This window comes from Hoplias malabaricus, chromosome 2 (assembly GCF_029633855.1).
Source record: "Hoplias malabaricus isolate fHopMal1 chromosome 2, fHopMal1.hap1, whole genome shotgun sequence".
NCBI lineage: Eukaryota > Metazoa > Chordata > Actinopteri > Characiformes > Erythrinidae > Hoplias > Hoplias malabaricus.
This window is the reverse complement of record NC_089801.1, coordinates 1,061,589-1,089,530: the sequence shown is the minus strand read 5'-3', so window position 1 is coordinate 1,089,530 and position 27,942 is coordinate 1,061,589. Positions and strand designations below refer to the sequence as shown.

The 27,942-nt window shown below is 43.3% G+C and overlaps 1 protein-coding gene across 2 annotated transcripts in view; it reads left to right on the top strand.

Moving 5' to 3' along the window:
* Positions 1–24,179, top strand: part of arhgef40 (Rho guanine nucleotide exchange factor (GEF) 40) — a 35,595-nt gene extending 11,416 nt beyond the window's left edge. Inside the window, exons 4-28 of one of the 2 annotated variants that reach the window (XR_010800294.1) lie at positions 263–548; positions 790–2,149; positions 3,901–4,145; positions 4,215–4,424; positions 4,505–4,619; positions 5,636–5,729; positions 6,370–6,456; positions 7,298–7,414; positions 8,255–8,353; positions 8,563–8,714; positions 8,930–9,068; positions 9,595–9,714; positions 9,820–10,011; positions 10,169–10,684; positions 10,884–11,305; positions 11,716–11,965; positions 12,289–12,378; positions 14,121–14,321; positions 14,871–15,056; positions 15,196–15,376; positions 18,728–18,838; positions 19,291–19,400; positions 19,949–19,992; positions 20,135–20,232; positions 20,406–24,179. Coding sequence is in view for 1 of the 2 variants with exons in the window: in XM_066659858.1 (XP_066515955.1) it covers positions 263–548; positions 790–2,149; positions 3,901–4,145; positions 4,215–4,424; positions 4,505–4,619; positions 5,636–5,729; positions 6,370–6,456; positions 7,298–7,414; positions 8,255–8,353; positions 8,563–8,714; positions 8,930–9,068; positions 9,595–9,714; positions 9,820–10,011; positions 10,169–10,684; positions 10,884–11,305; positions 11,716–11,965; positions 12,289–12,378; positions 14,121–14,321; positions 14,871–15,056; positions 15,196–15,376; positions 18,728–18,838; positions 19,291–19,400; positions 19,949–19,972 (5,307 nt within the window). In the remaining variant the exon portion in view is untranslated. Of the gene's footprint in view, positions 1–262; positions 549–789; positions 2,150–3,900; positions 4,146–4,214; positions 4,425–4,504; positions 4,620–5,635; positions 5,730–6,369; positions 6,457–7,297; positions 7,415–8,254; positions 8,354–8,562; positions 8,715–8,929; positions 9,069–9,594; positions 9,715–9,819; positions 10,012–10,168; positions 10,685–10,883; positions 11,306–11,715; positions 11,966–12,288; positions 12,379–14,120; positions 14,322–14,870; positions 15,057–15,195; positions 15,377–18,727; positions 18,839–19,290; positions 19,401–19,948; positions 19,993–20,134 lie in introns of both variants that reach the window. The other variant, XM_066659858.1, reaches the window with a different exon arrangement.
* Positions 24,180–27,942: the final 3,763 nt, after the last annotated feature.

Below are 27,942 nucleotides of genomic sequence, written 5' to 3'. Positions count from 1 at the left end.
TGTGTTCAGTCCCAAACAACAAGAACACGCAAATACACAATGAGTAAAAATAAAGCTTAATTTTACCACTGCCATTATTATAGTTTCCAAAGGCTGCGGTTCCTGTTTCAGATCGGGTTTTGTGCCGTCACACGCTACATCACTGTTGTAAACAAGTAAAAGCATTACCTGATCGACTGTAGAGAGTTCTTTTCTGTATAAAATAAATCTTTAAAGTTCAAAGATTTTGCTTCAGTGTGGTTTCTGTTTCTCTGTCTTGTAGTCCCAGTATTTGGGCTGCCTGTTCCTGCATTCTGGTTGGCCGCTGTGCTTGGGGGAGAAGGTGGTGGTACAACTGTCTACTCTTGACTGGAGGATCTTGCACAGTACTGACTTCTACCTGCAAGTGGTGCCGTTCTCCACACGTTGTCCTCGCCTGGCCCTTAAGTGCCTGGCTGCAGGTGGCCGCAACGTTCAGGAGGTCCTGGTGCCTGAATCTCAGCACCCTCTAATCTTTACCGCTGAGTGGCTGCACTGCATCAACAAGGAGCGGGGCTGCAAGAGGGAAGGTGAGCAAATGAGAAAACTGGGCAAAAGTGGAAGTGATAAAAGATTAATAGAATCTGTGAAAATGCTTTGTAAGGATCTTAAGAGGTAAGGATATAAGCCGGGGGGTTAAAAATCGAGATAAGAATAGTGCGTTTAACAAACAGTTGAGATGCATGTGCCATTCTGTACTTATGGCTTTCAAGTTCATATTTCTCTTGCCATCTTCTCATCACCCTGGTGTCTTTTCCTCTATCACCCCAGGAGGAGGCTGTTTAGACACTTGCCTGGTGAGCACCTGTGACGGCGTGGTACGCATCCCTTGGGATGAAGTAGTGTATCCAAAATTGCTCCACAACCCTTCAGACCCTTTGTCAAGCCTGGAGCATCCCTCTGCTGACTCCTCTGCCTCTGACTACCTCTCCCCAACCACAGGAGGCCTGGGGCTCGGCTGGGGCTCTTCCTCTGTAGAGGCTGACTCCTGGTCATGGGACGAAGAGGACGACTTGCCCCCAGATGGGGACGAGGCACAGATTGAGTCTGCTTTGGAGTGCTTGCGGCAGGGTCAATTTCCTGCTGATGGCTCTGGGGATTACGTGGAGCTCCTGGAGCCCAGAGGGGGTCCAGACGGTGGCACTGATCCCAAGCAGCGATACCTAGAGATGCATGGGATCTGCAAGACCAAAACATTGCCATTGTGCAGGAGGAGTAAGGCCATCCGGGTGCGGAAGGGGAAGGCCTGGGGTTACAGCAGGGTTGATACTGGGGGTAGGACTGGAAGCTTGGGCAGGAGGGATAGCAACAACAGTGGGAAGTGGACTGGAAGCTTGGGCAGGAGGGACAGCAACAACAGTGTGGGACGGACTGGAAGTTTGGGCCGGAGGGACAGCAACAACAGTGGAAAGGAATGTGGGGGTACTCGTAGGAACTGGGTCAGTTCTAGACCCCTGCCTCAAGTCATTGATTTGGCTCGGGGGAGGGAGACTTGCCCTCCTGAGACCTCAGATGGATTTGGTTCTGATCCAGTAGGTCTGGAAAGCAGGGGCCTTTATTTGAAGGGTCCAGTCAAGGAGAGAAGGCCTGGTGTGGGTAAAGAAAGAGAGGCAGCTGGAAGCACTTTGCCCTGGGAGGAGAGTCACAAGGGAATGGTCTCCGATAATAGGAGGAGCTCTGAAGTGGAAGATATTAATAAAAATATTCACTCACCAGGAAATATAGGAGTGGACCAATCAGATCAAGATCAGAGACCCTGCTCGGACTCTGTTTTTAAGGAGGATAAGACTTTGGCTGGCACTTTAGATACTGGAGATACTGCTATTGCAGAACATACCAAAGCAGGGACTCACTTGACTGACAAGGCAGCTTTAAATCCTAGGAGACCGTTGACTAATGGATCTGAAACAAAGCTAAAGCCACTTAAAGATTCTCCACGGAGTAGGGGGACCAAAGAGTTGGCAAACTCCAAAGCTGAAGCAGGACGCAATGAACACAGGAAGCCAGAAAGAAATCTTTCTCAGCCAGGTACGGACAATGCCAATGATGAAAGGCATGCTGGGAAGTCAGAGGAATCCCGTGTGTGTCCCAGGGGAAAGGAAGTCAAAGTAGGAGGCTTTCGAGCACCCAGGTAAAACATCAGAGATGAGCAGATCTCAGTTCAAAATGATTAAAGGAACATTAGGTAGTATTGTTACCTTAGAATTAGAATTCAGGCTCAGCACTGAAACTACACTGTGTAACTCTTGGAAGAGGTTAGGAAACCCTCTTGATTTCAGAACTGTTGTAAAAAAACAGTGTTTCTTTAATGTTTTTTTTTGACAGATGCTAAGTTATTTTTACTTATTTTGGCTATTTTATTTTACTTATGATATTATACATTTTCCCTTGAGATATTGCTGTGTCATTGTGGCTGTGTACAGTTTCCTGGAGAGTTAAGGTTATTGCTCAGTGTTAAAGATGAGGTTATGAAATACGTCTTTGTTATATTTAATCTTACAATGCACAATGAGTGACCTAAGGACTTTGGGTTTAATAAGCATCAGTGAGTGCTTTTACATGTACTTAACATTCTTAATCTTATTTCTGCAGTTATCTGTTCACGTAAACAGCATACACAACGGTTTCTGAGATCAAAGTAAGGTCTGGAAATCAGATTAAGAAATTAGTTTAAGAGAGCTGGATTTTAGCTTAGTAAGTGGGTTTCTCAGTGCATTTCATTCGGATTTCTCAGTCTTCGCAGGCACGCAAACTTAACCAGACACATTCTAAAGTGTCTCAGACACATATTCTGAAGTTATATCACCATCCTGTCTGATCATTCACTAAGTACCACGTGCTCTGAGCAGTTCTTATTGTGAACACACGTGCAGTGTGGAGAAATCTGTGAGAAGAGCAGCTCTGTGTAAAATTAGAAATCATAAAAAATAGATTCATATTAGTCCATGTTTGCCAAAATCACAGTAGGACGTTCATGTCTTTCTGTGATATTATTGGCTGTTGCAAAGCGGAAATCAGGACTCATGTAAATTCAGAGTTTTCCCAGTTTTCCCAAGTGCATGTATACGCGCTGATTGGATTACTCACATGATCTGATTTTGTGCATTTATCAGATTAAGCGTAGGTAAACCCACTCAGTGTTAATCTCTTTGGATCCTGGTTCTGTTTGGATATAATGAAAAAGGGAATGTTGGGAACAATTCCCCAAGACAAGTATGGTGGCGGATCTGAATAGGAAAGTTCTAAAAATTCCTAAAACTCATTCATTCATTCATTATCTATAACCGCTTATCCAGTTCAGGGTCACGGTGGGTCCAGAGCTTACCTGGAATCATTGGGCGCAAGGCGGGAATACACCCTGGAGGGGGCGCCAGTCCTTCACAGAGCAGCACACACTCACACCTACGGACACTTTTGAGTCACCAATCCACCTACCAACGTGTGTTTTTGGAGTGTGGGAGGAAACCGGAGCACCCGGAGGAAACCCACGCGGACACGGGTAGAACACACCACACTCCTCACAGACAGTCACCTGGAAGAAACCCACGCAGACACAGGGAGAACACACCACACTCCTCACAGACAGTCACCCGGAGCGGGAATCGAACCCACAACCTCCAGGCCCCTGGAGCTGTGTGACTGTGACACTACCTGCTGCGCCACCCAAGTTCCTAAAACTGAAGCTATTACTTAAGTCAGAAACCTCCCTTCTTGCACCTCATAAATCGAGTTTATCTTGTGTGTATAAGATCGGGCTTTTGGTAAATCTTAATACTACAATAGATAAGAAATGTTGTACTTTAGATTGTATAATTTTTGTCAGTACTTTCTGCAATGTAGCCCTGGAGAATTAGCCAATGATATCTAACTTTTCACTAATAGGAGGAAGAGGAAGGCCAAAGGAAAAGGGAAGGGCAAGTCTGGTGGTCGTGTGAACCATAAAATAAAGGGAGACTCTAGTCCATCAAAAGGCCAGAACAAAACCAGCCAAGCGGCCGACAAATCAGACTCAAAAATGGAACCTTCCTGTAAGGATTCCCATTCAGAGGAGGCCAATAAACTGGAGAAAGACTGCGTGTATACTAATAGCAACGATGCAGACCCTCAGTCTGCTGACGGAAACAGAGGTTTGTCAAAACTTCACAGATACCTTCAAGTTGGCTACAAGCTGTAGGAGTGTGGTGTGTCACCTTTAGTTTATTTCTCAGCAGAAAAACTGGAAAGCCATGCAGAATGTTTAAAAGATTCTGAGCCTGAAATGAGCACATCTTTACCTGACCATCCTCCAGAAGAAGAGGGAACCTCAGCAACTACTGATCAGTCAAACGGACAACCTTCTAAAGCTCCCCCTCTACTTCGGGATGTGGATGTGGATCTCATTCAGTCAGGAAAGTTCATATTAACAGGTAAATATACTTTACCTTTTTATGTAGTTGTAGTCTCTGATGGCTGTCTTGTAAACTCTTGACTGTGTATTATTCTAAAGGTACTGTGGACAGACTTGGAAGAGGACTGGTTATTACAGAAACGCACGTTCCTGAGGAGGGTCACCCTGTCGATGACATTGTACAACTGTTGTGTTGTTATTACAACATTACCAGGTACTTCAGTGACACAGACCTACACCTTTTTAAAGGCTTACTCCAGGAGATACCTTTAACAAAGCCTCCTTTGGATCTCAAACTGACTTGAAGCCTGGGTCAGCTGATGTTGTTTTTTCCCCAACATTGGATAGTCATGACACTACTTTAGGGTGAAATTATATGGCGCTTCACCTAAGTGCGCTTCACCTAATCATGAGTGTACTGTGCAGCAGTGACGTACCCTGAGCTACTGACTGCAGTCTGTCAGTGTTTTCCTGAGACATTGTGAGTTATAAGTGTACTGTAAAGCTGATACCTGAAAACTGATGAGGTCCATTAGATGGTCAGTGTCCAGAGAAAAATATGTATCTCTAAATTAATAACTGTTTAGAAGACAGTAAATTCCTTCTTATGTTTCAATGGATGTCAATGGAAAAAGATATTATTCCAAGTGTTTTGGAGCATTTCTATTGGTCCATTCATGATATACTCACACAATGTAAAGGACAGCTGCTCTGTTCAGATTGTGTAGTAAACTAAAAATACACAAAAATGCAGATGTTTTTCTTTGGAATGCAGGTCTATGTAAGATGTCATGAAGAGCTTATGTAGGTTATGTGCATGTACATTTATAGCATTTACAAGACATCCTTATCCAGTGTGACTTACAGGCTGTGTCAGTGTTGCAGTCCTCTCCTAATAACATCCTTATGTCAACCAGCATGCTGTTAATGAATAAAAGCTATTATGCATTACAGAAATCACAGCATACCTACTGTTCCCCGTAATTACATACATTACCTTATTATATAAACAGGTCCCCATTTTTTTTTATACACAAATAGCAATTAATTACTGCAGTGCATTCTTGTACAGTATGCATTCAAAACAGCATTCTTAAAGATCACCATGTAAGGGCAGTTCCTGAAGGCTGAATTAAATTTGTCCACCACTGGGCATTATGCCATGACCCTTACCATTGAGCTGACTTTCATAATGCAGCCTTATTTCTGCTTGTTGTTTTTGAATCACAGGCCTGCGGCCAAAGAGAAGGGCTTGACCGTGCTGGTGGACAGCAGACAGGCTCCGCCCACTGATCTCTGCTTCTCTGCCTTGAAAACATTCAAGGTGAGACATTTTGTGTGTGTGTGTGTGTTTGCAATTAGATAACTGTGCAAATAGTCTTGGTGGGCCAAATGTATTAGGTTTATTGTAGACAAATATCCAAGTGATATTTGTTGTAGGTTATAGTTTTAGAAAAACAGGCTACTTGAAAAACAGGCTATTTCTAAATGTCTTGAGTAGTTTCATTGTGTACTTCTGCACATTTGAGTTCACAATGAACACTAGCTTACAGTTACAGATGTTAAAAAAAAAACAAAAAAAAAACAGAAAAAACCCTGTGCTTTACCTTGACCTTTGATTTGGTTTGAAGTATTTTTCCAAACACAGTCTGATATTAGTCTGATGTTGTGCCAAAAGTGTTACCAATATTATATTATTAAACTATATTTGGACATAATCAAATGCTCTATGAAGAAATATTTATGTTATAAAGATTTAACCAGTAGTTATTTTTTTCAAATGTTTACATATTTTCGGGGGCTACTGAGATCCAGATTTTCGTCTCTCTCTCTCTCTTTTTTTTTATCTACCCCTCACTCTCTCTCTCTCTCTCTCTCTCTCTCTCTCTCTCTCTCTCTCCCTCTCTTTCTCTCTCTCTCTCTCTCTCTCTCTCTCTCTCTCTGTGTGTGTGTATTTGATACAGGCTCAGGTACCAGCAGCCCTGGGCTCAGTCCTCATTCTTACAAAGGAAGAGCAGGAGTCAGCCTTGCCCAGCCTGGATGGAATAGAGGTTAATAACACTATTTAAGAGATAAATTATGTATTTATTAAGATAAGAGTAATTTATTTTCTTTAGTTATATTTAGATATTTTTTCGACAACAATTCTTCTTTGTGTCATGAAACAGACATTATACAGACACCTAGATTCTTTTCTAAACATGTCATAAATCGTGGCCATCATGAGAGGGACTCACTTAATGGAGCATAAACTGATATATTCAGGCACTGCAAATCTCATGTTAGTTGCAAAATGTAAAAATGCTCAATAGATAATTTTTAAAATATTTTTGCTACTTAAAAAATCAGCTGAAAAAAGAACAAGATTGTCTTGATCTTGATTTTATCTTACGTTCATTAGGACTTCAATTGGTCTTGACAGTAACCACCTACATAATCAATCTCACAATGTGACTAATGTAGTAAAACATCATTATTCATTCATTATCTGTAAGCACTTATCCAGTTCAGGGTCTACCTGGAATCATTGGGTTCAAGGCAGGAATACACCCTGGAGGGGGCGCCAGTCCTTCACAGGGCAACACAGACACACACTCACACTTTTGAGTCGCTAATCCACCTACCAAAGTGTGTTTTTGGACTGTGGGAGGTAACCGGAGCACCCGGAAGAAACCCACGCGGACAACACACCAACTCCTCACAGACAGTCACCCGGAGCGGGAATCGAACCCACAACCTCCAGGTCCCTGGAGCTGTGTGACTGCGACACTACCTGCTGCGCCACCGTGCCGCCCTAAATCATCATTAATTTAAGCTAAACAGAGTTAAGAGTGGAGCAAATAATAAATACATACAGTGATTATACATAGACTCTCTCTCTGTCTCCCTCAGGCCCATTTAGTGAGAGGTACTGGAGTCCTGCAGCAGTATGTGGACCGGCAGCAGCTGACCAAAGAGCTGGATGGGGACTTTGAGCACTCACATGCTGACTGGCTGACGTTCAGACTTGTGAGAATTTTTGCATATTTACTGTTGAAGGACATTTCATTAATTCAAGACTGAATGTAGAATATGTGCAATTTCCCTTGGGCTTCTGCAGTTTTGTCCTGGATCAGTGAAATTCTCTGTATCTGTATCCAAATTATTGTAGAAAGCACTTTATAATGAGTGAGCTCAGATGTGCTATGTTCAGCTTGTGTGACCTCCGTAACAAAGCATGAAGCAAAATGGAACTGGAGCCGCTGCGCATCGGTCACGAGGCTTAGTCCCGAGTGTCAGTTGAAGGCATATGAAGCTCCGCGGCACTATGGGCTATAGCAATGGAACTGCGTTTTTCCGGAGTGATGAAACTCTGAGATAAGCTGCAGTGCCTTCTGTGATCAAAAACTCCGGATCAGACGTCAGATTGTTTTTATTTGGGAAATTGCAGTTTGACGGAGTGTATATTATTAAATAATATTTTTAAAGACATTTTTAGAGGGAAAATGAAAACAGGTCAGAGCTCATGATGCATGAGGCTGAAAAAAAGGATGTGGAGTTTAATATTTGAAGCTTTAAAAGTCACAGTCCACTATTACTACTAATCTGCCAATGTCAGACTAATAAAAGTGCTCTTATAAATTGCTTGTAACTTCTTATGTAGTCTGTCGCTCTTTGTACTGTCTTTATACTGTCTTTGTGTAAACTTAGCACATTGTTTTGAGGGTTTTGCCACAACAAGAGATGCTACACATTTAGAAACGACTTCTATAAAAACATCCAGTAAACTTAAATAGACCTGCACCCACACTTAAGTCCAACCCAGCAGCTGCAGCACATCATAAATTTTCCTTGATCTTTTCTCTACAGAGCCTGGAGCAGCTGACTGAACGTTGCCAGAGCGCCCTCTCTCTTTTGGATGATGCACTGCACTCTATGGAAATCCAACCACTGCCTGAGTGTATTATGGTTGGTAGTTTAATGATGAAGCCTAAAAATAAGAATAATAATAATATATTTTTGCGGAAATGTCCTAGTTATGTTTGACAACAGGGATTTATATGATACGTCAATATAAAACCAAATATCAGACCAAATTATATTGTGTATGGATTGTAAGTTGTGTATTTCGTGCAATATTTGGCCAATCAGAGCGCTCTGTTGTCTTTCTGCTCCAGTCTGTACCACTCAGTGTTGACAAACACAGACAACTAATGTCCGACGTCTTAGCCGACGAACGGTTGACGGAGCTCCAGCGGAGGGGCGGGGCTTGGCTGGCGGGACTTGCTAATGGAACCTCCGGATTGGCTCAGAGGTCACCAGACTGCAGGTAGCTATAGCAACTGAGTAAATGAATGAAAACACATTGGAGTTCATCCGAGACAGTTTTCCATCTATTTTCAGAATGAATCATAGATCCCGGAAAAAATAAGTGGCCTGTGCTGGGCTTACTCTTGCTTATGGAAACCTCGCTTTGAAAGAGAGGTCATTATTTGGATTGGAATTATTATTTAATTTGTACATTAGACATGTCGTTTGTTTTAGGGCTGCCCTGGCAACAACTTCCAGCCTCTACGACAGTGTTGATGATGCGCTTCATCGACTGGTGCGTGTTTCCAACCAGAGAGGTCACGACTTGGAAGCCCTCGGTAGACTGGCCGCTCTGGTGGGCAAATTGGACAAGGTGATTAATAGGGAAAAAAATAGTATGTTTGTTTGTACTGGACATTAAATATACTTAGTTCTACTGAATAAAATGAATAACACCAGCAAGTAAACTGAAAGACTGTAATACTTCTACATTTACATTCATAACATTGGGAAGACTGTCTTTCTGATGGACAGGCCCATACAAGGTGTGTATCTGCCTCGTGCCCAGTCAAGCAGTTACAGAAGAAGAATGACAATAAGATTAACGTTGGAAAGACTAAATTTTATGGAACAATAAATGTTTCAGATTTATTATCTGGTGTTTCTTGGTGTTACTTTCTGAGGTTGAAATCGAACCCTAGTCTGTCATGAGGAGGGCAGCAGCGTCAGCCACTACAGTAATGAACAGTATTTTGTTAGTTTATTAATAATTAAAAATATATGCATCATTTTCACTATACAGTTAAATACTTTGCAGCAACTCACAGCCTGACTCGATAATTCTCATTCCCTCACCTGTTCACAGTCTTATTTAGCATCTCTCTCTCTCTCTCTCTCAGTGTGAGATGGAGATAGACCGTGTACAGGAGCAACTGGATGAATATAAACATCCTCCTCTCTCTCTCAGCCGCCTTTCTCTCAAACAACAGAAGTTCAAGAGCTTTAGGGAGTCTGCCATGGTGAGTGTGCGGCGATGAGAATGAGGATAACACTATGTTATTTAATTATTACTTATTAAGTTAATTACACACACTGTGTGTGTGTGTATGTGTGTGTGTGTGTAGGAACTTCACAGTGAAACTATAGTGGTGCTGGGAGAGGTTGAGAACTGGTCTGAGCTGGACTGGTCAGGCCTGGGGGCGGTCCTTAATCGGCTCCCACCTATCAGAGAGAAGGTTAGAAACATGTCTCACTGCCTGTCGGATTGCTGGACACAACTGGACAACACACAGAGACTGCTGTCCACACTTACTGAGGTAATGCACACATACTCATGCCCATGTACACGTGGTTACTACAGGAGCACAAGTCATAGAGGAGGGTTACAACATTAGTGGAATACACGTTACGTCCATAAGAATTTAAATTTTGTCATGTTTATTAGTTACCATGAATTGTTCGCTCTCTCTGCAGGCGTCCCAGTGGTGCGACGTGGTCTCCTCAACTTCGCCACTCTCCTCCGCTTCCTCACCTCTCTCCTCCCTACCTCCCATCCCCCCGTCCCGTTTCCAGGACGCCAGAGCTCTGGCCATGGAGCTGGGGGGCGGGCCTCTGCTTGAGCTCTGGGCTCAGACCCTAGAGCGCTACCAACGGACTCTTGCCCACTTTAAGACCCGAGTCCTGCAGGCTGAGCGGAGCCCTCCCTCTGCTCTACAAGGCCAGGAGCCCAGTTCAGGCACAGCCAAGAGCCCCCGCACCCCTGTTTCTGGTGCTGCCAGTCTGTGGGAACTGGAAGGGGAAGCAGAGGGAGAATGGGGCAACAGCGGGGAGGGTGGTCTGCAGGCATGGGGGTCGCTGGCTTCTCTATTTCGGCCACAGAACTGTTCCACACTGAAGATTGGGGAGGACAAGAAGAAGGAGGGAGCAGGGGGGACAACAGCAGGGGGAGGGAAGTTTCTGCAGAACCTGCTGAACCCAAGCAAGAAGAGTGTGAGTATTTTCTGCATTTTCTGCAATGGCCGTTAGTTGTGTTTCCTGATGCTGTAAATGATATACATGCAGGATGTAATACTGCCAAACGGGGGGTGGTGCACCATTCTACGGTGCAGCAATGCTTGTTCAGACATTATTTGCAAGGAGGTGTCATCTACTACAGCTACCATACCAAGCTCTCTTCCCTGTCTTTTAGCCCACAGAGGCTCCTCTCCCCCCCAAACCCCCCCGCAAGCGTCACCCCAGCTTTGATCTTCAGGCCCTTCTAGCACCACGGCGAGCAGCTGCAACGGTGACCAAACCAGCAGAGACTCCACTGACCGCTGCAAGTCGTGCTTCACCATTATCCTGGCTGGGCAGGAAAGCTGTAGCTGATCCCATCCTCACTGCAGGAATAGCAGCAGCTGTGCCTGGATGGAGGGATACTGGAGGAGGAGGAGGAGGAGGAGGAGGGGGAGGAGCAGCAGGAGGAGGAGGAGTAGGTGGGGTGTTGATCCGGGGAGTGGAGGTGAGCAGTAAGGAGGTGGCTGATCATACAGGACTGACCAGGCAACATGTGCTTCTTAGCCGGACAGAGAGAGAGATGGGTGGAGAGAGACCTGGTACTACTGCACAGAGGTAGGTGGGTTACAGAGGGTGGGCTTCTAATAAAGTGTTGCTCTAAAGCAATAGTTAATTTTCAGCCGCACATCTGTGTAAGCATTGTTCCCGTCATCGGGAGATTGTGAGCTTGATCCTTGGTGTGTTAAGTTGTCTAATGTCTGAGGGAGCATGTTCTAGCCTTCAACTTGAAAGCAGTCTATTAGAGATTACCTGTGTGGTTGGAGGAGAATTGTCATTACTTTTGGCCGTGCATTTTGCTTAGCATTAATATAATATAAGCTTCCAAGCAGGTTCTAATCAACAACATTAGACTCATAGATTCAACACAGAAAATATCATCATGTTTTAATTGGGGGTAAGGGAATAGCTAAGTTGTGCTTCGTTTAAGACAGAATATTTATGACTCTTGTATACTTTCCTTTTAGTAAGTTGTACCTGCAGTGGTGCCGCTTGGTGAGTTCTGAGAGGCAGTATGTGGCTGTTCTGAAGGCCGTGGAAGAGAACTACCTCCCTCTGCTGGACACCTCAGATGCTCCAACCTCTCTGAGAGGAAAGGCTGAGTCTCTCTTCTCCAACTGGAGCAGTCTTGCCAACTTTCACTCACAGTTACTCCTCCCTGCCATGGAGGTCGCACTTTCCCAGACGCTACAGCAAACTGACTGCTTCAGCAAATATGTGAGTAGCTATGGCAATCAAATCTTCGCAGCAATGTTTCAATTGAATGAACACATGTCCAAAAACATTTAGCTGTATAGTGGACTTGGAGAAGACATTAAATCATGTTCAGAAAGAGTTCTTAAAGTTGAGGCAATATAAATCAGCACGATGCAAGGAAATTATTTAAATGAATTAAATTAAAATGAAGATTCTTATTCACAAGGGTTTTTTTTGCAGTAAAATATGAGGGCATATGAAATACAGTTATATTTGTATTAGTATTGGGTCTGGGATGTTTATGTGATTTATATTTGTCGTTCTTACCATGTTTCAACAAACAGAGAGATCAGTTCCTGCAGTACTCCCACTACATCCGAATGAAGCCCGAGCCGGACTCCCTGCTGGTCAGCCAAGCTGCTGACTTCTTCAAGGTGATGCACCTGACTTAACGCACCTGTTTTAAAGTAGTGATTATACACCTGTGTAATTGTAAAAAAAAGGCTGTAGATCTAAATGTGGGTCTTAATGCTGCCATGTGTTTGATAATGGGTTTAATGGACTGGATGGTCACTAGGGATTCTTGGCTAAGTTTGGAAGCTCCTGCTGCAGTATTTCCAGTTGTATCCACTAGGGGTTTAACAGAACAGCTTTACGTAAGCACATACAAAGTGGATCAAGTTATTTATTCCAGTAATCTTTTTTTTTCAGCAGTTTTTTCAACACATTACCACTTAGCTCTTAGGATGACCTCATCTCTAAATGCAGCAACATTGTAATTGTTTACATTGTTTTGTGAATGAATAATGTCATTGGGGATGTGTTAGGAAATTTAGAATAGTCTGTAGAATTAGTAAAAAATGTGATTGTACATTTTGTATTGTATGTTTTTCATAGCAATAAACTCCTCTCTTCCTTAAAGGCTAAGCACCACTTAATGGACCTCCATGAATATTCCACATTATTGTAGTCACTGACAGATATAAGTATGAATTAAAATGAAAATAGCAGCTTAATTTGCTTTAAAACTGACCATTTTATTAAATTGACGGAAAAACCCGAGCTCGCTACGGAAATTCTCGAACGCGACCGTGACGTCACTGGTGGACAACAGCTGAACAACGCCGCGGTAAAACACCGTTATGACTGACTGTTATGATGGTATCTAGCTAAATAACCAACATTATTCATGACAATAGCCTAGCAATAAGCTAAACTCAAATGTAGAGGTACCGTTATTCTTGTAAATGTGATCGAAGTCGAACTCGAATTCATCCGACACTATAAACCTCCGTAATGCAGCTACGTAGCCGAGTATAATCTGAGCCACCGAGTTTAGCGAGTCAAGCTAACGTTAACTAACACCAACTAAAACAGGCGAAGTGAGTGTCCTCACCCTGTTTACCTCCATGTTACAGAGGCTCTTGAACACCTTTCGTTGGTGTCCTTACATGCCCATATTGTTGGAAAAGCGCCAGTGAAATGAGCAACAGATAACGGAGTGAGCGGATTGTTCACAGATGTCCCACTGTACATTGAATGATTGCAGCCAAAAACAACACACCTTTTCCTCATTTTGCATTAAATTAAGTGCAGCTTCTAGAGTGTTGTCCACCATCTACGTCACAGGCAAGACGCCTATTAGAGTTTCCCAACACCAACGGTCTTTTAAACCTTATTCCTTCAATTAGTAAGAAATAACATGTTTTCTGACTATCAATAAACACAAGTTAGGAACTGAAACTCCACTGTATTTATTTGTTTGACACTTTCATAGAGCTGCTGCTTAGCCTTTAAGAACAATAATTTGGCCAGTCTCTGTGTTGCGGCAGAGGGAAGTTGTCATGACAATTTTGGACAGAATTTCTATTCTGGAGTTTTTTCTCATAACATTTCTCATTTTGAAACGATAGAACGAGTTTCGCACTAAAACTTTTCTCTAACAATTAGTAAAAGATGCTTTTTATAAAACTGGACCTTGTGTATTTTAATGAAAAAACAAAGAAAGACCACTGCCACCAGATTTTCTAGACATATTTTGACCTTCAACCTTAACCTAATTTAGGACTGTGAAAATGGCCTGTTTATTTCAATAATGCCACTCTCTCTCTCTCTCTCTCTCTCTCTCTCTCTCTCTCTCTCTCTCTCTCTCTCTCTCTCTCTCTCTCTCTCCCAGGCGAAGCTATCTTCCACTCTCTCTTCCGTTTCTTTTCCTCAGTGTCTCTCGGCCCCAATTCAGAGGCTGCAGCACTATTGTGAGATCCTTGAAGAGCTGGGAGGTGTTAACCCCGCCCCTGACTCCGCCCTCTCCATTCTCAGACACGCCCATCGCTACGGAGAGAACCTGCGGGCCAGCGACCTCATCACGGGCTGTCCAGTGAGTACGCAAATGAGGATGGATGATTATAGGATTTGTGAGATTGAGTGTATGTGAGCGGAATGATAGACTTATTGTGTAACACTGCTGCCCCCTAGCGGTCAGACGATTGTCAAGGCAGTTTCAGATTTGGCTGCAGTCCTCTATAGTAGGGTATAGTTTTGCTTTAACTTGGATTTCTATTTTGCCTGTTTTTCATCGCTTAGAATTTTCCAGCTGCCCTCTACACTGTGTCATGAGTTGGTGCAGAATGGACCAATAGAAACTCTCCAACACTACTTTTCTACATTAACTTCAGCTGAAAGTTAAAGAAGAATAATAGTAATTAAAGTTGTCACTGAACTGACTAGTTTATGTTTCAAAGAGAGGGTCCCTACCACATGAGCAGCCATGTTTCAAGTTGGTATAGTGTAGAATCTCTAATAAATCTAGGCCACTAGGTGCTAGGATACTAAAGATTTACCGCAGGAACCATTAACTCTAAAAGGTGATTGATTGTGTATTCATAAATATGAAATGTGTTTGTGTGTGTGTGTTTGTGTGTGTCAGGTACCAGTGGCAGAGCGTGGAGAGTTAGTACGGCATGGAGATCTGTGTGTGTGTGTATGTGCAGGCGGCCGGAGGAAGAAGACTGGAATGAGAAATGTGTTCCTTTACCAGCATTACATCATCTTCACCAAACACAAAACTCCCAGCCCCGGACGCAGTGTGTATAGCTTTAAACACTGCATAAAGGTATATACACATGCAGTACACTACAAACACAAATTAAAATTTGTATTATTTTTTGCTTTTTTTTTCGTACATTGGGTTTTTTGTAGTTGTAGTTAAAAACACAGTGAAGTAACACACCCTTTCGCTATCTCCATCCCAGACAGGAGAGATGGGTCTGACTCAAAATGTTGGAGAAGAAGGCCTCAGGTTCGAGTTGTGGGTGAGACAGACGTCTCGCATCAAAGACTGCCTCACCCTCCAGGCCACCTGCCCAGAGGAGAGAGAAGCCTGGACCCATGATATCGCCCAGCTCCTGTGGACGCATGCCATCCATAACACAGGCAGGGGCTAACTCATCTTACATTATCCTCCGACTTAAAGCCAGAGAGTGCCTTTAACCCACAGTAGTTTCACCTGTTCCTTAAACCTTGTATTTCAGTTTTTTAATACCACTATTTCCCACACAAGCTTTGGGTGTATTTGTCATTGTCTCAATTAGACAGATTTATATGTAAATATCCTCTGTTCTGATTGGCTGCCTGAAGTTCTACCTCATGATAAAAAAGCACAGACTGAAACAATTATAACTATAACCTCGGTGTGGATGGATGGAGGTAATCTTTTTTAGACAGAAAGCGGCAGATATATGAGAAACGTGATGCATAAATTTAGTGGGAAGACCCTCTCCATGGAGATTAAACTAGTCCCCTGTGAGTTGCACTTAGAAAATGTAAAAAAAAAATAACTATAAATATTGTTTAGTACTTTCATTCATTCATTGTCTGTAACCCTTATCCAGTTCAGGGTCACGGTGGGTCCAGAGCCGACCTGGAATCAATGGGTGCAAGGCGGGAACACACCCTGGAGGGGGCGCCAGTCCTTCACAGGGCAACACACACACACACATTCACTCACACACTCACACCTACGGACACTTTTTTGAGTCGCCAATCCACCTACCAACGTGTGTTTTTGGACTGTGGGAGGAAACCGGAGCACCTGGAGGAAACCCACGCGGACACAGGAAGAACACACCACATTCCTCACAGACAGTCACCTGGAGGAAACCCACGCGGACACAGGAAGAACACACCACACTCCTCACAGACAGTCACCCGGAGGAAACCCACACAGACACAGGGAGAACACACCACACTCCTCACAGACAGTCACCCGGAGGAAACCCACACAGACACTGAGAGAACACACCACACTCCTCACAGACAGTCACCTGGAGCGGGAATCGAACCCACAGCCTCCAGGCCCCTGGAGCTGTGTGATTGCGACACCTACCTGCTGCACCACCGTGCCTCCCTGTTTAGTACTTTTTAGGGTTAAAATAAATACTGACTGCTCCTTTCAAAATTGCCATAATATTAGGCTCATTAATTAAGGGACCACCTCAAGTCTTAGTTAATTATGGAAGAAAGATCCTCCTCATTAATGAGGAATTAAATAATAATGGTCTGCCTTTATTGACCTAGTTATATATATGTAATTAAAAGCAGTAGAAATAAGATTAATTATATCCTCTGTACACTGCGGGTGTGAAGCTGTTGCATGGAGACCGTCACTGAGAGGTGTTTGTTGGGTTTTTTTTGGTGAGAATCTGAAACATCTGCTTGGATCATCATTTACAGTGAGGGGCATTACTTCACTGACACTAGGAATAGTTCTTGTCTTACATTTATTTTTATACCAGAGGTGCTGAATATGTTTCATTGTTGCACAAATATCTGTGCTGACCATCTGTACTCTTAATTCAGCTATTTCAAAAGGACCTCTTAATTTCTCAAAAAAAAGTCAGGATACACCAGAGATCCTGCACTACACGTATTTAAAACATGTCAACCCAGGTAGTGTCGCAGGCACACAGCTTCAGGGGCCTGGAGGTTGTGGGTTCGATTCCCGCTCCGGGTGACTGTCTGTGAGGAGTGTGGTGTGTTCTCTCTGTGTCTGTGTGGGTTTCCTCCGGGTGACTGTCTGTGAGGAGTGTGGTGTGTTCTCCCTGTGTTTGCGTGGGTTTCCTCCGGGTGACTGTCTGTGAGGAGTGTGGTGTGTTCTCCCTGTGTCTGCGTGGGTTTCCTCCGGGTGACTGTCTGTGAGGAGTGTGGTGTGTTCTCTCTGTGTCCGTGTGGGTTTCCTCCGGGTGACTGTCTGTGAGGAGTGCGGTGTGTTCTCTCTGTGTCTGCGTGGGTTTCCTCCGGGTGACTGTCTGTGAGGAGTGTGGTGTGTTCTCCCTGTGTCTGCGTGGGTTTCCTCCGGGTGACTGTCTGTAAGGAGTGTGGTGTGTTCTCCCTGTGTCTGCGTGGGTTTCCTCTGGGTGACTGTCTGTGAGGAGTGTGGTGTGTTCTCCCCGTGTCCGCGTGGGTTTCCTCTGGTTGACTGTCTGTGAGAAGTGTGGTGTGTTCTCCCTGTGTCTGTGTGGGTTTCCTCCGGGTGCTCCGGTTTCCTCCCACAGTCAAAAAAAACACACGTTGGTAGGTGGATTGGAGACTCAAAAGTGTCCGTAGGTGTGAGTGTGTGAGTGAATGTGTGTGTGTCTGTGTTGCCCTGTGAAGGACTGGCGCCCCCTCCAGGGTGTATTCCCGCCTTGCGCCCAATGATTCCAGGTAGGCTCTGGACCCACCGCGACCCTGAACTGGATAAGAGTAACAGATAATGAATGAATGAATGAATGTAACCAAATTAAATAATTACCTCTATAAAAAATATCTTGGTTCTTCAACTAAACAAAAATAATTTTGCTACTTCATGGAGGTAAAAGTAACTCAAGGCTCTAGATGTGGACACAGATGTTCAGAGGTGCAGCTTCCATAAACTCCATAGGAAAAGCATAAAAATGGACACACTCTCGTCACAAAGCTCAATGCCAAGCATGGGCAAGAAATGTATAACCCTTTCCAGTTTTTGGCTGTGTTTAAATTTACACAGGGTCCTTTAATTTGGTCTTTACTTGGATAAGACTAGGAGTTTTTTATCTGTTTACCAAAATCATAGCCAAATTGACTAGACTCCCCTGCTGCCGCCCACACAACGCGAGGCCATCAAATGAGCAGCAAGTTTCTGTCTGTGTGATGGGCACCCTGAATAGATCACTGGGAATTCGAGACAGCCACCTAATCCTGTGCCAGTTATAGTTCTTGTGGCCTAATTGGGAAAGGAGGAGGTGGCATTACAAGGAATCAAACTTCATGTGACGCACTTGAGTCCGTTTTTATAGATATACAGTATGTCACACAGTGTTAGAAATCACAAGTCTATTTAAAGGGCTCATTTCCTACTTGTCTCATGTTGTATTTTTCCCTGAGGTCCGTCTAAAATATTTGTTTAATTTTATGACGTGAAAACTTTCACCATCCATTTTCCAACCTCTTTGAAGCCCTTACCACAAAAACAGAGAATTAAAAATGCTTTTTTTTGTTACCGTGCTTTTTAGACTGATGTATTCAAATGACCTCCATTGTAAATGGCTGCCCTACATTGTGCCTCATTTAAAACACAGTCCAGACTTCAACACTCCTCATAACTTAACCCTTAATTAAGGGCTAAACAACTGTATGCTGACACACGTTGAATATGTGGACAGTAAGGGCATAGGTTATTCAGGACAGATGTTTGGTTTTGAAAACTGCTGTAGTAACGTGTGTGTGTGTGTGTGTGTGTGTGTGTGTGTGTGTGTGTGTGTATAGAGTTGTGTCTGAAGGAATCTCTGTGTATGGGAGTGTCCAGTAAGCTGCTGCTGGACGTGACGGGAGCTCAGACGACTGAGCTGGACTCAAGTTCCAGTCTTAATGATAGAGGTAAATATATAAGCAGTTACACACACGGTTTTTAAGCATACACAAATGTAAGACTGTATTTATCAAAGTGATCTTTTAATATATTTTATGTTTTTCACATGAGATAATTAACAAATTACCCTGAATGAACCACTTTATGCTCCGTAGAGCAGGTCACGCCAGAAGGGGTTTGCCACGTCCAAACATTTAACAGCTTTAAGCGCCGCATCTCTGACACATCCAGCTTTAACCTCTGTCATTTGAAATGATAGTACCCAAACTTTTGGTGGGCAGTCTGCCTGTTGTCCACTGGGTGTCTCCGCTGATTTAATCTTGTGGCTGTTAAGGAATTTGGATCAGGGTTTTCCATATGGACTTGACATAAGATTATTTCCCTCCAGCAAAAATAGATTAACTCTTTTTTTTTAATCTACCCCTCGCTCCCTCCCTCTCTCTCTCTCTCTCTCTCTCAGTTCAGAGTAGCTGTTCGGACTCTTCCTCAGTGGGTAGTCAGAAAGAAGGAGGCTCTCCAGCTGTGGCTAGAGACCCAAAGACAAACTCAGTGCAGAGTTGCCACACACAGGTGGGGGATGAAATCACACACACACTAAAAGTTTTTAGACACCTGTTCATCCTGTATTCTTCTGAAACGGCATCAGTGAGGGTTTTGTCTCTTTACTTCACTGCAGTAACAGCCTCTTAGAATGTTTCATACTAGGGACATTGCTGCAAGGATTTGATGGTATATAGCCATAAGGACATGAGTGAGGTCAGGTTCTGATGTTGGAGGAGCAGTTCTGGATGACATGCCACTCTTAACTCATTCCATAGAGCACAGTCCAACTGCTCCACAACCCAGTTCTGGGAGTTTTTTTACTCCTCTTGCTGACACTTTGTATTGGACATGGTGACCTATGATGATCCATGGTTTTTATAAAGATTACCACCTGCTTTATATACGAGTGCATCTTAAATTAGAGGTGTCTAAAGACCTTTGGTAATACAATGTACATTGATGAGTAGAGAGTTCTGCTGCTATTTCTGTCTCTTCATTTTCTCTTTCTCTGTTTTTCATGCACTATCAAGCAGAAATTTCTTTGTTCACTCGAATGTTCTTTTGTATTTGTTCAGAACACACCATCCACCTCCGTGTGAACATCATCTCAACCATTAATGTTAGTCCCTTTCCTCATGTTCCAAACCCTGTAGATATCAGCCATTTGTTTTACCTTCATTTTCTACTTAATTCTTTATAGCCCTGTTTCAAAACCATATTTGAAGCAGTGTCTTCCTTTTGTCTCTGATCTCTTTGAATAGAATCCAGATAGTTCAATGGACCGTCACTGGATTTAGAGACAACTGGACAAAGCTAAACTGAACGAGACTGGATGACGGCTGAGCTACAGTGTACCAAGGTTCGGAAGCCATGACATGTTCCACACCAAAGGCCATCTTCTGGATTCCCTTTTTTCCCCAAGATTTTAAATCTAGGACATCTTCCATTAGCTGTTTATTTTCTGACAGCTGCTGGTCACAAAGCATCATCTTCAGTAGAAACCTGAACACCAAATAATATTTATATTTGCAGTTGCAGAGTGTAAACAACTTTAACAGCACTGTTCTGAAATCAAGGAAGAGGGAGGAGGAGTGGTTTCTTACCCTCCTCAGAAGTTACATAGTGCAGTTTCTACAGTGCTGAGCCCAGAGTAGCAACATCAGAGGCTCTATTCTCCTATTTCAGGTCAGTGGAGTGTCACAATGATATTTGAAGCTGTAATCTTAAGGTAAATATACTACCCAGTGTGGATTTAATTGGTCAAAGACGCTTTTTTCTTTTAGTATAACGTGCTTTGTTTGCTAGCCATGTCTCACGGCAGCAAATGGATCCAGTAGAGTAAGCAGAAAGCCAGTGATCATGCTTGAGCAGGCAGGTAGAACAGCAAAGCAGTGCAGACCAACAGGCATGCAGCAGGCAAAACTAATCCAGTCTTACAGTCACTAAGTTAATCCCATGTTATGGTGATAGAGCAATAAAGAACTATAGACAAACAGGGTCTTGCAGCAATGCTTCCAAACTGCTTACACCTAAACCAACAGAGATGGCACACCTTTAACTTGGCAAGTGCCTGCTACTACTATCAAAATAAAAGTCTTGTAATTATAGCCTCATGGCAGATAAAGAAATTAAACCAACGAAAGGATCATTAGGAATTTGATTACATCAGATGGCAACTTGGATCTAAGGGCTATATATTCATTTTCAAATGTAGGTGGCTTATAACGCAGGGAGCTAAATAGCTTTCTCTGTCCTAATGTAACTCAGATATACCGTCCGACTCCAGTGTTATTCAGAGCAGGATCCAGGAGGAATAATCTTCTGATGGTCCGATATTCCATATTCATAACATGCAATCAAAGTGCAACAATGGCCACCTAGCAGGAAAGGAGATGGAAAGGAGCCTGTTTGTCATGGTCTTGATAAATAGCACAACATTTCCATTTTGTTTATATCTCATAAGAGTAAATGACAGTAAATAAAGTGTGGAAACTCAGCTCTGATTTCCAGGAGCTGACATATGCAGCAGTATTTCAGACTTTGTTACACTGCTGGCTCCAGTCGATTCGCTTCTTAAAATAATGTCCAAATATATGTCGGTTCTGAAATGCGGCGTGTTCATTTGATCGAACTCACCCACAGGGCCATTAGTGAAGTCAGGTACAGATATCAGATTATTACTGCCAGATCACAAAAACCACTGCAAATCATCCCAAAAGTACTGGACGGTGCTCCGTCACTGCTCCAAGACCCAGTGCTAGCAAGGGCTTTATACCTAATTATGCTTAGCACTGGTCATGTGACCTTAGGCTTGTGTGCAGCTTCTCTAGAGAATCTCAACGTATTGGCTATACTATTCTGTTCAAATTATACAAGCTGAATATTTGCTGAATTTACATCCTCATTATAAAGCGATGTGTATATGTTGTAATGTGCCTTAAGTTAATATGGGTGGCAGTGAGCTGTTGCCCAGCCTGGCCCCCCCTCATTTTTTGTTTTTTCCTGTTTTTAATCAAAGACATGTAGACATTATACCACCTAATTATAGGCCTGATGTTATCCTGCTGTATGCTGTGACTGCAGTTTTAGAGTTTCTTCACACGCACACTGGCTATATCAGTGCCAACTCAGAAATGACAGCAAGCCCAGTGCCGTGTTGATTGAAGTTTTTGGTGCAGGTTTTAGTAAGAAAAAATAAAACATTAGCCATCCACCATCACTTTAAAACCAAAGTGTCACAGCACATATAATCTTTGAATAGTAAACCACCCAGTGTGAGTGGTGTATCATTGTAGTTATTGACTCCTTGGCCTTTGCATATATCCACTCTCACTCCACTTAAGGGGGACATGGATAAGGCTAAACAACACCTACATAAGCCTGTTATGACATCATAAATAGACGCCTATAAAGGCTTATTAAACTTGCTTTTGTCAGTGCTCATGTCATGTCAGTGTGTGCCACGCTGCCTTCAGTAATATGGGATTTGAACATGTTTCATGCGATTGCTGATGTAATGGAGGGTTGTGTAGGGGTTGTACAGCCTTATGAACTCTGCCCTACACTTAAGCAAAATGGGACAGTGAAATTATTACATATAAAGGTTTTGGATATATTTTCCATTTATTGTTTTTACATAATCATTCTGAGAGAACTGAGAATTCTGAGGTGCTTTGTTGTCTATGCAAACCCAAATACCCTGACCTTTCCAAGTTGCCCAGCAGGTGGTGCTAGTCAGCAAAAGCAAGTTATAGACAATGAGTCTGTCATTTTCCAAAAAGCTCTGCTCAAGTTGCTAAAGACCAAATGGTATTTTTGTTTTTGAAGCCAGCGGATTATTCTTCCCTCATGGTGATACTGTATGTGTTATTCGAGCACTTTCCTCTCGGGACAAAACAGATTCTACGGCAACATTCAGGTGTTGCACTAATCTGCATCCGTTTGAATTCAATGGCTTATATTCAGACACTTTAAATTAGAGTTGGGCAGATTTGTCCACACAGATCTGACTGTTATGAGTTAGTGCCATATGAATTCAGCAACCCACCATCTCTCTCTCTCTCTCTCTCTCTCTCTCTCTCTCTTCTCTGCCTCTCTTGTGTGAAAAGAAGAGATTTTTTTCCTTGCTCCGTCTATGAGTCGCATTAGGATCCAGCTGGCTTTGATTGTCATGGCAGCTCCGCCAGCCAAATCCAAAGATGGTTTGCATAAGAGGAAATGCTGGGACGATCTGCTTTTATTCTTTTTTTTTTTTCTCTCTCGAGTTATGTAATTGATGAACCCCACCCTTACATATTCTATTATACTCTTATTAGACCTTGAGCGGCCTTAATCTACCATAGCGCTGGATTCCGCCACTCTCCTCCAGAGTTTGAATTCAGCTTTGTTAAAGACCTGACACGAGCTACGAGTCGGAGCGCTCATAATCCGTTTTCAGGGAGAGCTACGGCCAGCTCCTTCTTTTAAAAGAGGACTTTTTTTCTTGTCTTGAAAAAGAAATAAGTATTTTTTACCAGCTATAAGTCGTATCAACAGTGTGCATCATTTCCAGCTCACATGTGATGAAAATGTAATGCGACTGTATGAACCAGTTTATGATCTGTAGAGTGGGTCCCCCGCATGGGGATGGCCATTTTTAAATCAGGTTTAGTACAGAATTTCTGACACATTTGGGTCATTAGGAATGATTGGACACAATGACTGATTGTTCTTTTTCCTTTGGGATTAATAAAATCTTGACTTATCTTAAAACAGACCTACACATTGCTTTTGTAAGAGAAACACTATATAGGATCTGATTTAACTCCCGTTTTGTAGTTTGTTTGGTCAACAGTCAGAAGCCAGCACTATGTAGTTTGGCAGATATTCAGCATGACTTTATCGTGTTTTATAGGAGTGGTGTGCGAGTGAGAGAGAGGGTGTGTGTGTGTGTGTGTGTGTGTGTGTGGGTGAGTGAGAGAGAGCTACATTAGGAATGTAGCTAAGGCTTTAAACCCACACCAAACTCAATCCAAACATACTTTCCACAGTGGGAAATCCATGCGTTTCAGCATTTTTCTTTTTTCTTTGGAAGCAGCTCACTCTTCATAACTATAAATACCTTGGCATGATTTATCCATCACATTGTAAATAGAAGCATTTACCAAAGAACCAAGTTGCCTCTTTAAAGCCTCTCAGTGTTGCCTTTATCATACTGTTTACAGTTTTGTGTATGTGTTTCATTGTAATGCAGAACCTCTTACACATATTAATGAAGGAATAGTTGCATGTCATTTTGTACTAAATCTACTTTTGTACTTGTTTCATTGGAGTAATGTTTTGTTTGTTCAGTTTTTTCCTGTGAGAATTAAAACTGAAGAAGGACAGAGCCTTGTTTTTTTGTTGCGGCCATTTTGACGAGTGAGCGGGCTAATGACATTTAGCGTATATATCGCTGCACTAAAGCACCGGGCATTATGGGATACGCACTTGACAACATTACTGACACGCTGAAAATGGCAGCAGCTCAGTGACCAATGAAGGGGATCACATATTTGAGAGAGAGAGAGAGAGAAAAAGAGAGGGAGGGAGGGAAAGAGGGAAAAGAGGATCTATAGAGCACAGTGAGAAACAGGAAGGGGGTTTATAGAGAGGGAGAGAGAGAGAGAAAAAAGGAAAGAAGGAGAGAGTGAGGGGAGAGGGGGCAGAAGACAGTAGATAGGATGATGGGTAATGACGGAGCGAGAGGGCGCAGACAGAAGAGGCACAGAGAGGGGAGACAGAGAACAAGAGTGAAAGAATGAGAGACGACAGTGGTGGAGGGGTGTGTGTGTGTGTGTGTGTGTGTGGAGTGAAAGAGGGGGATGCAACAGACAAGGAGAAAGTGGGTAGAGGGAGAAAGAGAAAAGAGGTATGCTCAAGAGCCGGGAAGTTTTTTGTCCGAGAAAGCTGAAGAGCGGGCGAGTGAGCAAAAGTGGGAGAGGGTGAGAAAGAGAAAGTGAATGGGAAGAGAGCAAAGGTTATGGGGGGAGAGAGAGAGAGAGAGAGAGAGACAGGTTAGAGAGTGATAGAGATGTGTAAAGGAAGATGGAGTGAGTAAAATGGGACTGGTGGGTTTTGGGAGTGAGAGAAAGGGGTAGAGGGAGATGGAGAGGAAGAGAGAGAGAGAGAGAGAGGGTATGTTGACAAAGCAGTGAGACTCTAGAGAACAAAGGGAACGTGGAGAGAATGAGCTGGGTGAAACATCAAAGGGATTTTTCGGCCCCGTTACCGGGACAACAGACATTTGCATGCGATTAGCTTTTTACATCATATTAAGGAGGGGGGGGGGGGGCACAAGGGTGGGAGGGAGAGTTGGGGTGTTGGAGGGCAGAGACAAACTATAGATCATAGTGGGAGAAAAAGGGGGGCTGGTCAATCCGACTGACTTCTAGGCTGACAAGCAAGCGTTTGTCTTCTCAAGAAGCCAAAGGGTGAATTGAAGCAAGAGGCGCTGGTGAACGCAGCACAGTTTCCAAAGACTACTGCAGAAAGCTGAGGTGTGGGGAGCGTTCAAATGTTCAAAACACTTCATATTTCCGGGATCATAGTGTCCATTTCTGTTTTGTTCAATTTTTTCAGTGACACTGGGTCTAACACGCATTGTATCTCCTTCCCTCAAATTCCAGACGTGCACCTGCTACTCCCCCCCACCCACCAACCTCACTCTCTTCACCCCACCTCACTCTCTCTCTCTCTCTCAGCTATATGTGATGCCTCAGTGCCCTCAGTATTGTGGCTGCATTGTGCTCCCCAGCGTCGTCATGGCCGTCGCCTTGCTGCTATTGTCATGGCGATACTACAGTATCAATACCCTGACACTGCGACAAAGAGACAGCAGCCACTGCCACATCACTCCACCCCTCTACCCCTCCACTCATCCCTCTTTCTTTTTCTCCCTCATCCTCTGCCACACACCTCCATTGCCTCTACCCCTCCCAATCGATCCCTCCATCTCTCTATCCCTCACTAAATATGTACATATTGATCCCCCTCCTGTTGGTCCCCCTCCCTCCTTCCCACTCTACTTTCTCCATCCCTCTCTTTCTTTCCATTTCTCTTTTCTCTCACATTTATCAGACTTCATCTTTTCCATAAGCTCCCCCACCCTACCACCTTCCCACCCTCCATCATTTCCATATCTCACTCCATCTCTTTCCCCCCTTGTTCTTCATCATCTCTCATTTCATCTTGCCCCTTACTTCCCTCCCTCTTTCTCTCCATGCCATCTCTCTATCCCTCTCTCTCCCCCACGCTCTCTCTCTCTCTCTCTCTCTCCCCCCTCCTCCCTGCATGTTTTTTTTTTTGTTTGTCTCCCTCTCACTCACTCTCTGCATATTAATTGGTGCATTTCTGCTGCGGCGTAAAAAAACAATCAAAGCGTCAGGGGTGGGTGGTGATGCTACTGTATCAGACACAAGCCATACACACATGCACAATACACAAGCTCAGAGACTGCAACCGGATACACCAAGCATGCAACAACAACAACAACAACATTCGCACCAAAAAATAAAAGCGCTCAGTGAATAAATATAAGACACAAAGCATCTCCTCAACAGGAAGACTGATAATGGATCTATGCCAGCTGATACCCCCCTCACTCTCTCCCTCCCCATCTCTCTATATGAGCTGCCTATGACCTATTCCTCTCTTTTGCAGTCTGAGACTGAATAATGGCTTATTAATCAGGTGGCCATTTTGGAATGTCATGTCAAGCAATGTGAGGCAGGGCTGAGGAAAATGGCACGCAGCAAAAGTGTCTCCGAATCAAATGAACCCACAGTGACAAAACAACAAGACAGTGGCGAAGCAGTCAAGCTTATCACCGCAAATTCCACATCACCACAGACCGGCCAAAGCCTCAAACCCTGAGGGAAAATATATTCTAATTTTATCCAAAAGGCGGCTCATTTTGTGTGTATACCTAAACCTTAGCTACTGATTAAAATGCTACTGTGTCATTTTAAAAAATCACTAATCTAGTATGAATGGATATAGTCAATATTTTTTCTGCCTTTCTGTGAACTACAAGGCATTTTAAGGGGCTGAGGAATTTCACGATTGCTGTGCACTTTAACATGTGAGTAACGTGAAGAGAAAAAAACAAAGTGTCATTCACAAGCAGTGACCATGTCAAATATAAACGAAACTTTCAAATATTACCATTAAAGTAGCTCAAATCTCACATTTTTATGAATATTCACTATTTTTCCTGGTTGAAAAAAGGCTTTATTTGTGTCCCCAAATCTTGACTAGCTCCTGTTACCCTCTTTGGAACATTTTCATTTCGATGACGTTTATGGAACATGCAGCACTCAGGAGTCACACGTCATACAGGAATTTGTGTTATATGAATTCCTGGAAGATCCTGGAAAGAAGAAACAAATGTAAATATGTTATCGTCAATGAACACGTGGTAGACAGGGTAACACTGGACATTCAGTCGCACTACCAAACCAGAGACAGCAAAACACTTCATTGATATAAAGTAATTTAGTACAGTGCATCAGTAAAATGCCCTTAATGTGCTCATTAACGACCATAATATTCAAGTTTTTAAATGTGATGCTGCTTCTGGGGAGCGTCAGTACGCCTTTGAATTACTACGTGTGTGTTTTGTTGAGTTTCATGTGGATTAAGTAATAAAGTTTAAGAGTTAAAGGGGCTAAGGGAGACTCCAGTAGTGGGCTCCGTCTCCTACTGCACCTGCGCGGCGTCACGTGACCGCGGCACCCGGGCAACGGCGACGAGGCGCCCTCAGAACACACTCCACTATGAAAACAGCACTCCAGAACACCGCTTTCCAGCCAGAATTTATTCAAAAAGATGTGTATTTAGTACCAAATTGTGGGAGAAAGTTTGAAAATTCGATATTACACGCACTTTAGTTTACTTTTAGATTAGTTTTGGTCATAGTTGTGTTTTTTTTCAGCTCTGAGTTCTGAGGAGTTTTAAAAAAACACAGGGATGGAGATAATGGGCAGAAAAGTTGATTTGGGAAGAAATATATCGGTGTAACTGAAGTGGGTGAACGACACGGATCTCCAGA